Raw genomic sequence first — 11859 nt, 5'->3', positions numbered from 1 at the left:
CCCTCCCCCCCCCCCCCCCCCCCCGGCACCCCCAGCACCACGCCACACTCCAACCGGTCCTGAAAACACGTTTTTTTTCCCCAATCCCCACCACCCGGCAAACGCGCGCGCGGGGTCGCTCCTGGGGCAGCGCCCGGCACGCGGCGGCGGCTCCACGGTGGCCCCGTGTGCCCGGCTCACACGGTGACCTTGACCTCGGGGTGGGGGGTGGGGGGGGCTCACACGGTGGCCTCGGCCTCGGGGGGCTCGTCGCCCTCCAGCAGGCTGTAGGCGGCGTGGGTCTGGAAGGGGCGCTGCAGGGGGTGCGCCAGCAGCTTGGCCATGCAGTTGTGCAGCTCCACGGCCGGCCCCATCAGCGCCACCTCGTACTTGTAGTTGGTGCCCTTGGCGTCCAGGCTGCTGAAGAAGGCGTACAGCTCCTGGGGAGGGACACGGGGCCCCCCCCGGGTAGCGCGGGGACAGCACGGCCCCTGCGCCACACCACCACCACCACCACCACCACCACACACACACACACCCCCCCCGCCGGCCTCGTCCTGCGCTCACCTTCCAGCTCGTCTCGTCCTCCTTCTCCTCCGCCCCGTTGTGGATGTAAACCACGTCGAAGAAGAAGTAGGGGCACTGCAGCATCTTCTGCGGAGGAGGGGGGACACCGGGCACGGCTCTTGGATGTGCTGGGCACCACCCGAGCTCATCCTCACGGGGTCCCCAGGGGTCTGGGCACAGCTCTTGGATGCACCAGACACCACCCAAACCCACCCGCACGGGGTCCCCGGGGGTCCGGGCACGGCTCTTGGACACGCCGGGGTGCAGCAGGCACCACCTGAGCTCGCCTGTGGCACCCCAGGGGTCCGGGCACGGCTCTTGGATGCACCAGGCACCACCTGAGCTCACCCTCGTGGGGTCCCCAGGGGTCCGGACACGGCTCTTGGACATGCCAGACGCCACCCGAGCTCGCCCATGCAGGGTCCGCAGGGGTCCGGGCACAGCTCTTGGATGCGTAGGACACCCCCCGAGCTCACCCATGACACCCCAAGGTGTCCAGGCACGGCTCTTGTACGCACTGGACACCATCTGAGCCCACCCACTCGGGGTCCCTGGGGGTCCAGGCACGGCTCTTGGATGCGCCGGGCACCCCCCGAACTCATCCATGGCACCCCGGGGTCCCCACCTTCATCTGCTCCGAGGCGGAGAACTGGGGCTGGCAGCCCGGGCGGCCGAGCACCAGGATGGTGCGCACCACGTAGGGCGGCGGGATGGTCTGCACGTTCTCCGTCACCGGCAGCTCGATCTTCTGCTGGCTGCGCCGGGGAGGCGGCGGGGGGGGGCGGGTGGGACACACACGGGGCGGCTGAGAGCCCGCCGACCTCCCCCGCCTCGCTCAGAGCAAACCCTGGACCCCCCCCCACAACCCGCTGGGGGGGCAGGGGGAGGGGCAGCACCGCAGGCACCCTGCTCGTTTATTTTTTAGGGTGAGGCTGAAAGCTCCCGAGCCCCCCGCGCGTCCCCCGGCCGTACTCACATGAGGTTGAAGAGCCCCTCCAGATCTGCAGCCCGAGGTAAGGACAGATCCCAAAAAACAGACCCCTCCCCGCCCCCGGGACCGCCGCGTCCCCCCCCGGGTGGGGGTCCTGCGCTCAGACCCGGTGGCCGGCGATGCCCCAGGGTGGGGAGAAAGCTCCAGGAAATCCTTTGTGGGTCCGGAGGGTCTGGAGTGGAAGGAGCCCAGCCTCACAGCCCCGGCGCAGCCCCGGCGCGGCCACAACGGGGACGGCAGCGAGGCCGTGGATCTGCTGCCATCTGCAGGCAAAGGGCCTGGAAGGGCCCCGCTGGCATCCGAAGGGACCCCGATGGCACCCGAAGGGGGACCCCGATGGCACCCGAAGGGACCCCGATGGCACCCGAGGGGGACCCCAGCCCCGCGGGGCTCGCTGCCGGCACGGATACTGAAGGACTTGCAGACGACAGTCTCCAGGTCGTAGAGGCAGCTGCAGACCTCGCGGGGGTCCGAGGTGAACCCTGAGAGCTGAGGGGAGACGGGGTGAGGGGCGCACGGAGCCGTCCCCATCCCCATCCTGTCCCCGTTCCCATCCCATCCCGTCCCCATCTTCATCCTGTCCCTGTCCCCAACCCGTCCCCATCCCCATCCTCATCCTGTCCCCACCCCCTTCCCACCCATCCTCGTCCCATCCCGTCCCCGTCCCCATCCCTGTCCCCGTCCCCGTCCCGCTCACCCACGTGGCGTCGTTGTTCACCACCACCAGCGCGAACTCGTGGCTCTTGTCGATCTTGTGCTTCGTCCTCACGAACATCTCGATCATCTTCTGGGAGATGTTCAGCGCGTTGGTCTTGGACCTGCGGGGCACGGCGGGGGGGGGGGCACTGCGCTCAGCTGGGACCAGCCTCCCCCCCCTCCCCCCCCCCAGTAACACCAGTCCCCGCACCAAACCCCCGACGCTCACCCATTAAACGACTCCAGTTTGGGCAGGGCCATCTCCTCGGCCAGGTCCAGGCAGATGATCTGGGGGCGAGGAGGGCGGCTGAGCACCCCCCAGCCCCGCCGGGACCCCCCCCACACCCCGGTGTCGGGGCGGGGGGGGGGGGGGGGGGGCGGGGCGCCGCCGCGGGCACTCACCACCTTCTCCGGGCAGTTCACCCGCGGCGTCTTCACCTGCACCTCGGTGGGGTGCGCGGGGCCGGGCCAGGCGGTGCCGTCGGGGGCGGCGGTGCCCTGGGGGCTGTCCTCGGCGCTGGCCGCCTCGCCCTCGCCCTCGCTGCGGTTGCCCACGCTGGCCTGGGCGCTCAGCGCCCGGTCCTCAGCGCCCTCGGGTTGGAGCGGGTGCGGGGCCGCTGCTCCGGCGCCTTCTCCTCCTCCTCCTCGGCGGCGCTGCCCGGCTCCGACGTGTCCATGCCGCAGCCGCGCTCCACGGTGGGGTGCAAAGCGGGGGGGGTGGGGGGGTGGGGGAGGGCTGCGGGGGTGTCGGCGGGGTTGGGCGCCCCCCTCCTCCCCCTCAGTGTACCCCTGACCCCGTGCACTTCCCCTCGCCTCGTGCGCCTCCTCTGGGCACCTCCCTGACCCCGTGTCCCCCCCCCGACCCCCTGCACCACCACCCCCAGCCCTTGTGGACCCCTGCCCCCATGCACGCCCCTGCCCCCATACCCCTCCCCCAGCCCCTGTGGACCCCCCCCCCCAGCCCCTGTGGACCCCTGACCCCATACATTCCCCCTCTCCCCATGCACCCCCTCTGTGCACCCCCCCGACCCCATGCACCCCCCCCCGACCCTGTGCATCCCCCCCCCCCCGACCCCGTGCACGCACCCCCAGCCCCTGTGGACCCCCCCCCCGCCCCTGTGCACCCCCGACCCCATGCACACCCCCTCACCCCATGCTCCCCCCCGTGCACCCCCCCGACCCCATGCACCACCCCCCCGACCCCGTGCAACCCCCCGACCCCGTGCAACCCCCCCCTCCCAGCCCTTGTGGACCCCCCCCCAGCCCCTGGGCACCCCTGACCCCGTGCACTACCCCTCGCCCCGTGCACCCCCTCTGTGCCCCCCCCCCCCCACGCACCCCCCACCCCGTGCACCCCCAGTTCGTGCCCCCCCCCGCCCTACACCCCCCTGACGCCGTGCACCCCCAGCACCCGCCCCCTCCTTGCACCGTGTCCCCCCCCTTTGCACCGCGCCCCCCCCTCCCCCCGCCCCGTTTGCCCCGTGCCCCCCCCTTGCCCCGCGCGCCCCCCGGCGCGCGCTCACCCGCTCTCGGCCGCACGAGCCCCGCCCGCTGCCGCCCGGAAGTGGCGGCGCGCGGGGGCTGCTGGGAGTTGTAGTTCTCTGGGGACTCGCCGGGCACGTGGGGGCAGGATGGAGCCCAGGCGGCAACCTGCAGTGGTCAGGCACCAACCCCCGGCACCCCGAGCACCCGTTCACGACCCCCTGCACCCATGCAACACCCCCTGCACCCAAAACATCCATGCACATCCTCCTGCACCCATGCACAACCCCCTGCACCCGTGCAACCCCCCCCCCGCACCCATACAATGCCCCCTGCACCCATGCAACACCCCCTGCACCCATGCAACACCCCCTGCACCCCGAAAACCCATTCACAAGTTTCTGCACCCATGCAATGCCCCCTGCACCCCAAACACCCATGCACAACCCCCTGCACCCATGCAATGCCCCCCTGCACCCATGCACGTCCTCCTGCACCCATGCAATGCCCCCTGCACCCATGCAATGGCCCCTGCACCCCAAACACCATGCACAACCTCCCGCACCCATGCACCATCCCTCTGCGCTGCCCCTTTGCACCCCGTGCACCATCGCCCAGCACCTGCGTGCCCTGAGCTGGCTCCCTCCTGGCCCTGCACACCCCAGCGCCCCGTGCTGTGCCTCCCAGCACCCCAAATGTTCACGCGCCCCCTCTGCAACCCCAAACTTTGAGGGTTGTGCAAGGACACAACGCTGGGTGCACACTCTCGGTGGGGTGCTCGAGCACCCAGGTGTGTGGGGAGGGTCTGGCGTGGGGCCGAGGTGCCGTGGGGCAGAGCAGGGCTCTGGGGGCGGTGTTGGGGTGCCCGGCTCCTGCAGAGCCCCCCAAGACGTCTCCATCACCCGGCACAGGGCAGCGCAACGGTTAAGCGCGGGAGGCTGCGCCGGGGCTCCTGAGGAAGAGGAAATCTCGGCAGGAACAAGGAATGGGCAAGACCTGGGGTGGCCCCACGGGGCCCCGCCGGCAGCCCGGACGTGCCTGGATCCGGCCACGGCGCGGGGCCGAGCTGCGGGGCCGGGCTGAGCGGGCAGGAGTCGGGCCGGGATGGAGGAGGCAAGTGGGGTGTCCCTGAGGGTGCTGGGCGGCCGTCCCCAAAACTTGTCCCTTGTCCCCATCCTGGCCGAACCACGGCGGGTGGCGGCCCCTACACACCCCAAACACCCGTTCGACCCCATTCTGCACCCGCGCACCACCCCTGCTGCCCCCTGGGACACCACCCGCAGACCCTCTGCTCCCCACAGCCCCTGCCAGGCCAGCGGGTGGACGAGGACGAGGACGAGGCCAAGGACGAGGACGAGGCCACAGGGGGGGACGCCCGGGACGTCCCACCCCACGAGGAGCACATCGCCCGCCTGCTGGCCACCGTGGCCCGGCTGCAGCACCGCGCCGAGCAGCTGCAGCGCCGCCCCAGCAGGTACCGGCACGCGGCGGCACCGGCACCGGTGTCACCCGGGCCATCGCCAGCGCTTGGCCTCACCGCCCCGCAGGGAGGATGAGGAGGGCTCGGGGGGCACCGGCAGCCTCCCCGCCGAGACGCAGCAGCCTCGGGAGCTCGACGGCGCGCGCTGTGCTGGCGCTGGTCTGGAAGGTGGGTGCTCTGTGCCCTGCGGCACCGAGCCGTGCCTCGCAGCACCGTGCTGTGACGTAGAGCACTGTGCCGTGCCATACAGCACGGTGCCGTGCCATATAGCTTTGTGCCATGCCTTTTAGCACCGTGCCGTGCCATACAGCACTGCGCCATGCCACACAGCACCATACCGTGCCATACAGCACCATATCATGCAGCACCATGCCATGCTGTACAGCACCGTGCCGTGCCATGTAGCACCGTGCCGTGCCATACAGCACCGTGCTGTGCCATATAGCACCGCGCCATGCCTCGCAGCACCGTGCTGTGCCGTGCCAGGACCTGACCCCACCGCCGCTCCCTCTCCCCAGCCCATGGCCCCGACCTCTTCGCCGACCTGCAGCACGCCGTGAGCTCGCTGGAGCGCGCCGTCTTCTCCCGGCACCGCCGAGCCCCGGCACTGCCGGCGGAGTGGGCGCGGGCGGCCAAGGTGAGGCAGGGAGGCACGGGCAGCCCCAAAGCCCAGGGGATGGGCGCTGCCCGACCGGCCTCGTGCCCCCAGAGCCTGGAGGAGCTGGAGCAGGCGGCGGGGGCTCTGCCGGCCGCGTGCCGGGGGCCGGAGCAGGGCGAGGGGCTGCTGGATGCGGCGGCGAGGAACGCGGCGCTGCGGGCGGCCCTGGGGCACCGCGACGAGGAGCTGAGCCGCGCCACGGCCTCGCTGCGGGTGCTGCAGGGGGACCGCGATCGGCTGCAGGGGAAGGTGGGTGCTGGGGTGGGGTAGGGGTGCCAAATGAGGGGAGCCCCCCGGTTTGGCCCCCAGGGCTCAGCTCGGTGCTCGGCACAGGTCCGGGACCTGCAGGAGGCTCTGGCCAGGCTGGAGGAGCCGGACGGCTCCGGCAGCGGCACCGCGGGGCTCGGCAGCGCCCCGAGGATGGGGGAACCCCAGGTGAGAGCGGTACTGGGGCGGCTCCAAGGGTGGGATCCTGCCCCGGCACCAGGCTCTGCCTCTCCCCTCTGCAGGACCTGCCCTTGTGCCTCCCGAGCTGCGATGGCACCCAGCCCCATGGCACCCAGCCCCACGGCACCCACAGCACCCAGCCCCAGAGCCCGCTCTCCCCCCAGCCCTCGGAGGGTGCCGGGCAGGAGCTGGAGGATCGGGTGCAGCAGCTGCAAAGGTGAGCCCCCCCGCCCCCCCCCCCCAGAGCCCCAGGATCCACTGAGCCCCCGCTGGTGGGGAAACCGAGGCACGGGGCTGAGCGGTGGCGCCCAGGTGCGTGGAGAGGCTGAAGGAGGTGAACCAGCAGCTGGTGGCCTCCCTGCGGGAGTGCAAGAGCGACTCGGAGCGGCTCAGCATGGTGCTGGGGCAGCACGAGTCCCGCAGCAGCGCGCTGCGCCTGGCCCTGCACTGCAGGTGGGGGACAGGATGGGACGGGGACGGGGCTGGGGACAGGCACGGCGCGGTGCTGAGCGCCTCTGTGTGCAGCGAGCGCTGCGCAGACACCTACGCTGCTCTGCTCGACCAGGCGTGGGCGAAGCTGGGCAGGGGAAGGGACGGCCCCGGAGGTGGTGAGTGGCAGCTCGGGGGGGTGCGGGACACAGGGGGTGCTGGGGGACCTCGGGGGGGATGCGGGGAGAATGCACGAGGGATATGGGGAGAATATCAGGGGATCTTGGGGGGGTGCTGCTGGGGTGCTGGGGACACGCAAGGGGGATGCTCAGGGATGCAGGGGGGATACAGGGGGGATGCAGGGGGGATGCAGGGGGGATGCTCAGGGATGCAGGGGGGATGCAGTGGGATGCAGATGGGATTTTGGGGGGGGGATGCTCAGAGGGTGCTGGGGGTCCCGGTCCCCAGCACAGCCCCGCTGTGAGCACGTACCGGTGAGGCCGCCTGCCCCGTGCCTAGGAGCAGCAGGGCAGCACAGCCTGGAGCAGGGGGCTGGGTCCGGTCCTGAGCCCACGCAGGGGCTGCAGCTCCCGCACCGAGCGGACCCGGACGGCCAGGAGGAGAGCGGGGCCAGCGCCTGCCCCGGGCTGCAGAGGTACCGGAGAGGGCACGAGGGTGGGTGGGGACCGGGCTGCGAGCGCCGTGCCCAGCACTGTGCCCCCGTGCCCAGCTCGGTGCCACCACATCCCCGTCCCCGCAGCGCCCCGGTGTCCCAGGGGACGGAGGAGGGGGCCCTGCGGGAGTCCATCCGCCGGCTGCGCGCCGAGCAGGCGGCCGTGCAGGGGTCCCTGCGCGACGCCCCCACGCCCGCCCGCGCCCTCACCCGCCGCGGCGAGGACGCCCGTGCTCGTGCCGAGCGGGCTCTGCGCGACGCTCGGGCTCTGCTGCCCGGCTGGCGGCGGCTGGAGAAAGAGGAGCTGCTGCGGGACCTGGCGGCGCTCAAGGTGAGGGTGAGGAGGGGGCGCGTGGAGCCCCCCCGGCTCTGCATGGCTGGGGGGTGACGGCGCTGCCCTGCCAGGAGGCCATGGCCGAGCTGAAGACGCGGCTGCAGCTGGTGGAGAAGGAGAAGCGGGGCCTCGGGGTGCTGGCGGCGGCGCAGGGGCCGCGGGAGGCTGCGCTGCGCCTGGTGCTGCAGCACCTGGAGAGGGAGCGAGGCGGGGGCTCCCCCAGCCCCCCCAGCAGCTCCAGCAGCAGCGAGGAGGTGAGGCTGCCCTGGTTCTGCTCCCCACGGCCGGGGGCTTGCTGGGGGTGCTGATTCCCACGGGGGCTCCGCAGGATGCCCAGGTCACCCGAAGGGGAGCGGCGGCGCCCAGGCACCCCACAGACCCGGAGAGGATGGGGCAAGAGCTGCTCCGCGCCCAGGCCCGGTAAGGAACCTCAGCACCGGGAGCCCTGCGTGTGCCACGGCACCGTGCCGGGCTCTGCCACGAGCGTGTCCCCCAGCATCGAGGAGCTGCACGCCCGGGCACGGGCCCTGGTGCTCTCCCTGGAGCAGAGCAGCGCCGCCAGCCGCGCGCAGCAGGAGCAGTACGTCACCATCAGCGGAGACTTCTTCCACGCCCACAGGTGGGCAGGGGGTGCTCAGTCAGTGCTCAGCACGCAGCGGGTGCGCGGTGCCCCTGCGCGTCCCAAAAACGCGGTACCTGCCTGCACGGCCTGGGTGCACGTCCCTCCAGATGCATGCCCCAAAAGCATGCTTGCTTCATGCCCAGCCCAAAAGCGAGGCCCCTTCCTGCACACCCCAAAAGTGCTGTTGCTCCATGCACACCCCAAAAGCCCCACCCTCTCTTATGCTCTCCAAAAGCGTGGCCCCTTCTCGCACATCCCAAAAGCGCGGCCCCTTCCAACCCCCTGAAATAGTGCCCCATTCCTGCACGCCTCGAGGGTACAGCCCCAAAACCACCATCCCTTTGCGCGCACCCAAAAAAACGCAATCCCTTTGTGCACACCCAAAACCGCCATCCCTTTGTGCGCACCCCAAAAGCACAATCCCCTTTTGCACACCCCAAAAGCGCGGTCCCCTCCCCAAAAGCACTGTCCCCGTGCCCCGCGGTGACGCTGTGCCCGCAGGGAGCTGGCCCTGGCGTACCGGGGTGCCCGGCAGAAGCAGGGGGCCCAGCTGCGGCGCCTGGAGGCGCAGGCGGGTGCCCTGCGGCAGCAGCACGCCCAGCGGGTGCAGGCGCTGGCCCGACGGCTGCAGGCCCTGGAGCAGGGCCCGGCTGGCAGCGAGACCTGCATTTAGGGCCCCCCCCCCGGCCCCCCTGTGCGATGGGGACGGGATGGACCCACGGGGGCAATAAACCGCTGATGCTCGTGGCTATGGCTCGGCCAGACTGGGGATCGATGGGGGGCATTGGGACGGAACCGGGGCTCAGCTCGTTCCAGCAACAAAAGCCGTGCCCCCCCCCCCCGCACCCCCCCTGGGTCTCGCGGCGCAGATGAAGCCGTTTCGTTATCCCTGACGTGGGATCAAAGGTGACGGCGGTGGCCGTGGCGGGAGGGCCCCATGCATATTCAGGAGGGAAGAGGAGCAGTGACCCCGCACCGGGGGCAGCCGCGCGTTGCGGGGGGGGAGAGCCGGCAGCGGGGCTGGGCTGGGGGCTGCCGGCGGGGAGCGGGGCTGAAGCCATCAGAGCAGCCCCCGGCGCGATGGGGTGGCGGTGGGGCAGAATTAGGGCAAGCGTGGGGCAGGATTAGGGCGAGCGGGGGTCTCTGGTGCCAGGGTGCAGGGGGCTGGGGGGCAGCCCGGGGCACAGATGTGCTGCAGGGTGTCGGGGAAACTGAGGCACGGAGCTACAGCTGGGCCACAAGGAGGGCTGCGGCTCCCCGGGGACATCCCGCAGCGGAGTTCAAGGCTCAGCGGGTCGATATCCAGATGGAGAGGGCAGACAGGCAGGGCTGCGGGGACGCAGAATGGGGCTGCGGGGCAAGGCTGGAGGGCAGCGGTGTCGGGGTGCACAGCAGGGCTTTGGGGTGCAAAACAGGGCTGTGGGGGTGCAAAACAGGGTTCTGGGGGTGAACAACAGGGCTATTGGGGTGCACAACAGGGCTCTGGGGTGCACAACAGGGCTGTGGGCTGCACAGTAGGGCTGCAGACCTGGGGGTCGCAGGGCTGCTGGCTCGGCCAGGTTTGGCCTGGCTCGTCGGGGGGTCCGGGGGGGCCCGGCAGCGGTGGCGGTGGCGTGGACAGGCTGACCCACGGGTTGAAGGTCAGGGCTCTGTGCTCAGACCCCTTTTCAGATTCAAATGGGCTCCTGGGGGCTTTGTGCGCGGGGTCAGGCTTCACCGAGAGCCGCATGAAAGGGCTGGGGCGGCCGGGGCGGCTTTCAAGTCCCTGGGTGCCGGGGGCGGGGGGGGGGGAGCCCAGACGGAGCCACCACCACCCCAGTCCTGGCTGCGGAGACCCCCACAAAAATCTGGGCACACCCTGGGCCTCTGCCAAGGTGCTGCCACCGGGCTGCTGGCACGGCACGGCACGGCACAGTGCAGCGTGGCACGGCATGGCACGGCACAGGACAGCTTGGCACCCCGCAGCACCGACAGCAAAGCCCTGGGCACCCCAGGAAGCAGCTGTAGGGTGCAGGCTCCCACCCCACAGCACGGCACGGCCGCCCCGGCTCCCTTTGTCCTTCGCCTCCCCGAGCAGCTTGCACGCCCTCGGCACGCACGCACATGCCCGCACGCAGGATCCGGCCCCGGGAACGCGGCGATAAGGAGCCGCACGCCCTCCGCCCTGCCGCAGGATCGCTCGGGCTCTGCAAACAGCTCCGGGGAGGAGCAGGGCCGGATCCTGCCTGGCATGGGTGGCCCCAAGGGGAAACCAGCCCCGGCAGGGGAAACTCAGCCAGGAGACGAACTGAAAATCAGGGGATTGGGCTAAAATCCCACAGTTCTGAATGTGTGGGGTTGTGCACACCCCGTGCGGGTCTCCATTGGGTTCCCAGACCCTGGGGGGATGGACGGGCAGGCAGACAGACAGACAGACAGGGGTGTCTGTCCCTACAAGTGCATCTATCCAAAAAAACAGGGGCATCCATCCAACAAAAGCCCCCAGGAAGCGGTGCTGCTGGTGGCAGGGGGCACGGCTGCCCCACAGCCTGGAGCTAAATGGGGTGCAGGTAAATGGGTTGGGGCTGGCGGCGATGGCCCCCGGCCCCCCCCAGCGATGTCGGCCCCCATGAGGCCGCAAGCCCAGCCCTGCCACTTTGGCACCGTTTGCTTCCTCATCCTCCAGCTCGAAGGCTGTGGGAGGACAGGGGCCGCGCCGCTGGGTGCCTCTGCCGGGCAGGACCCTCGGCGAGCCCACGCAGGGCGGCAGCGGCACGAAGCGCTCCGGCGGCCCCACGAAACATGCCGGCAGCCCCGACCCCGCGGGGGCCCTTTTGTGCGGGCGAGGCAGTGGAGCAGCGCGAGGAAGGAGGAATTCCTCCGGAGATCAAACGCCTTCGCCCACTGGACACCGACGTCAAAACAAACACGGCTCCCATGGCGGGGCCGGCAGCCGCGCGGGGGAGAAGATCCAATTTCCTCCTTTGTTCCTGGATTATTATTTTTTTGCAGGGGGCAAGGAGGAGGGGGAGAGGCAGGGAAAGGGCCATAAATCATGGCCTGACAGAGGAGAAAGGAGCCGCGGGGCCGGCTGCAGGTGGGGGGCGACCGCCCCGCTTCGCCCCCTCGGCTGGGCTGGGGCTGGCGTTGCCTCCGGTGCCCCCCAGCAGCAGCCCCCAGCCTGGCCTGGCCCCATCCTGCCCGGCTGTGGGGCTCAGCAGCCCTCCCCTCCACAATCCCGTGGCATGCACCCCTGGCCATGGCCGCCCCCGTGCCCTGCCCGAGCTCCCGGGCACCTCGGCACAGCCACGCTCGCAGGTACCGCGCGAGCACAGATCCCTCCAGACAAGAGGAAATGGAGGTTTTATTTATGGCCGGAGCTGTAATCCATCTCCCTCTGCTGCTCCGTGGCCTTAGTGCTTCGCTTTATTTATTTATTTCTTTCTTTTCCAGCCTGCTTTGCTTCGCCTTCCCTTTAGCAGCAGCCGCCCCGACCGAGGAGCCGGCCCCGGCGCGTGGGCT

General features: G+C 70.9%; 2 protein-coding genes across 4 annotated transcripts; one reads left to right on the top strand and one right to left on the bottom strand.

Annotated features, from left to right (window-relative positions):
- Positions 1–60: 60 nt before the first annotated feature.
- Positions 61–2925, bottom strand: BABAM1 (BRISC and BRCA1 A complex member 1). Its single transcript, XM_040537756.1, is given in 9 exon segments — positions 61–419; positions 547–633; positions 1172–1301; positions 1523–1547; positions 1948–2026; positions 2235–2355; positions 2463–2521; positions 2636–2826; positions 2829–2925. Coding segments are annotated over 9 exon segments (975 nt in total). The 5' UTR covers positions 2911–2925; the 3' UTR covers positions 61–218.
- A 1751-nt stretch (positions 2926–4676) lies between these two features.
- Positions 4677–9105, top strand: USHBP1 (USH1 protein network component harmonin binding protein 1). Of its 3 annotated transcripts, XM_040537750.1 has the most exons (15): positions 4696–4828; positions 5017–5189; positions 5263–5363; positions 5714–5832; positions 5905–6102; positions 6187–6288; positions 6363–6517; positions 6613–6753; positions 6826–6908; positions 7198–7384; positions 7490–7733; positions 7808–7990; positions 8065–8156; positions 8233–8355; positions 8860–9105. In XM_040537750.1, exons 1-15 carry the CDS (start codon positions 4820–4822, stop codon positions 9029–9031), a joined length of 2082 nt encoding a protein of 693 aa, XP_040393684.1. In that variant the 5' UTR covers positions 4696–4819; the 3' UTR covers positions 9032–9105. The 3 variants fall into 3 exon arrangements, with proteins under 3 accessions (XP_040393685.1, XP_040393683.1, XP_040393684.1); XM_040537751.1 differs by lacking the exon at positions 5263–5363 and having other exon boundaries at positions 4677–4828; positions 7249–7384; XM_040537749.1 differs by lacking the exon at positions 5263–5363 and having other exon boundaries at positions 4677–4828.
- Positions 9106–11859: the final 2754 nt, after the last annotated feature.

Source organism: Cygnus olor, chromosome 26 (assembly GCF_009769625.2).
Source record: "Cygnus olor isolate bCygOlo1 chromosome 26, bCygOlo1.pri.v2, whole genome shotgun sequence".
Classification (NCBI taxonomy): domain Eukaryota; kingdom Metazoa; phylum Chordata; class Aves; order Anseriformes; family Anatidae; genus Cygnus; species Cygnus olor.
Note: the sequence above shows the minus strand (reverse complement) of the source record. Positions and strands in the feature narration are given on the sequence as shown.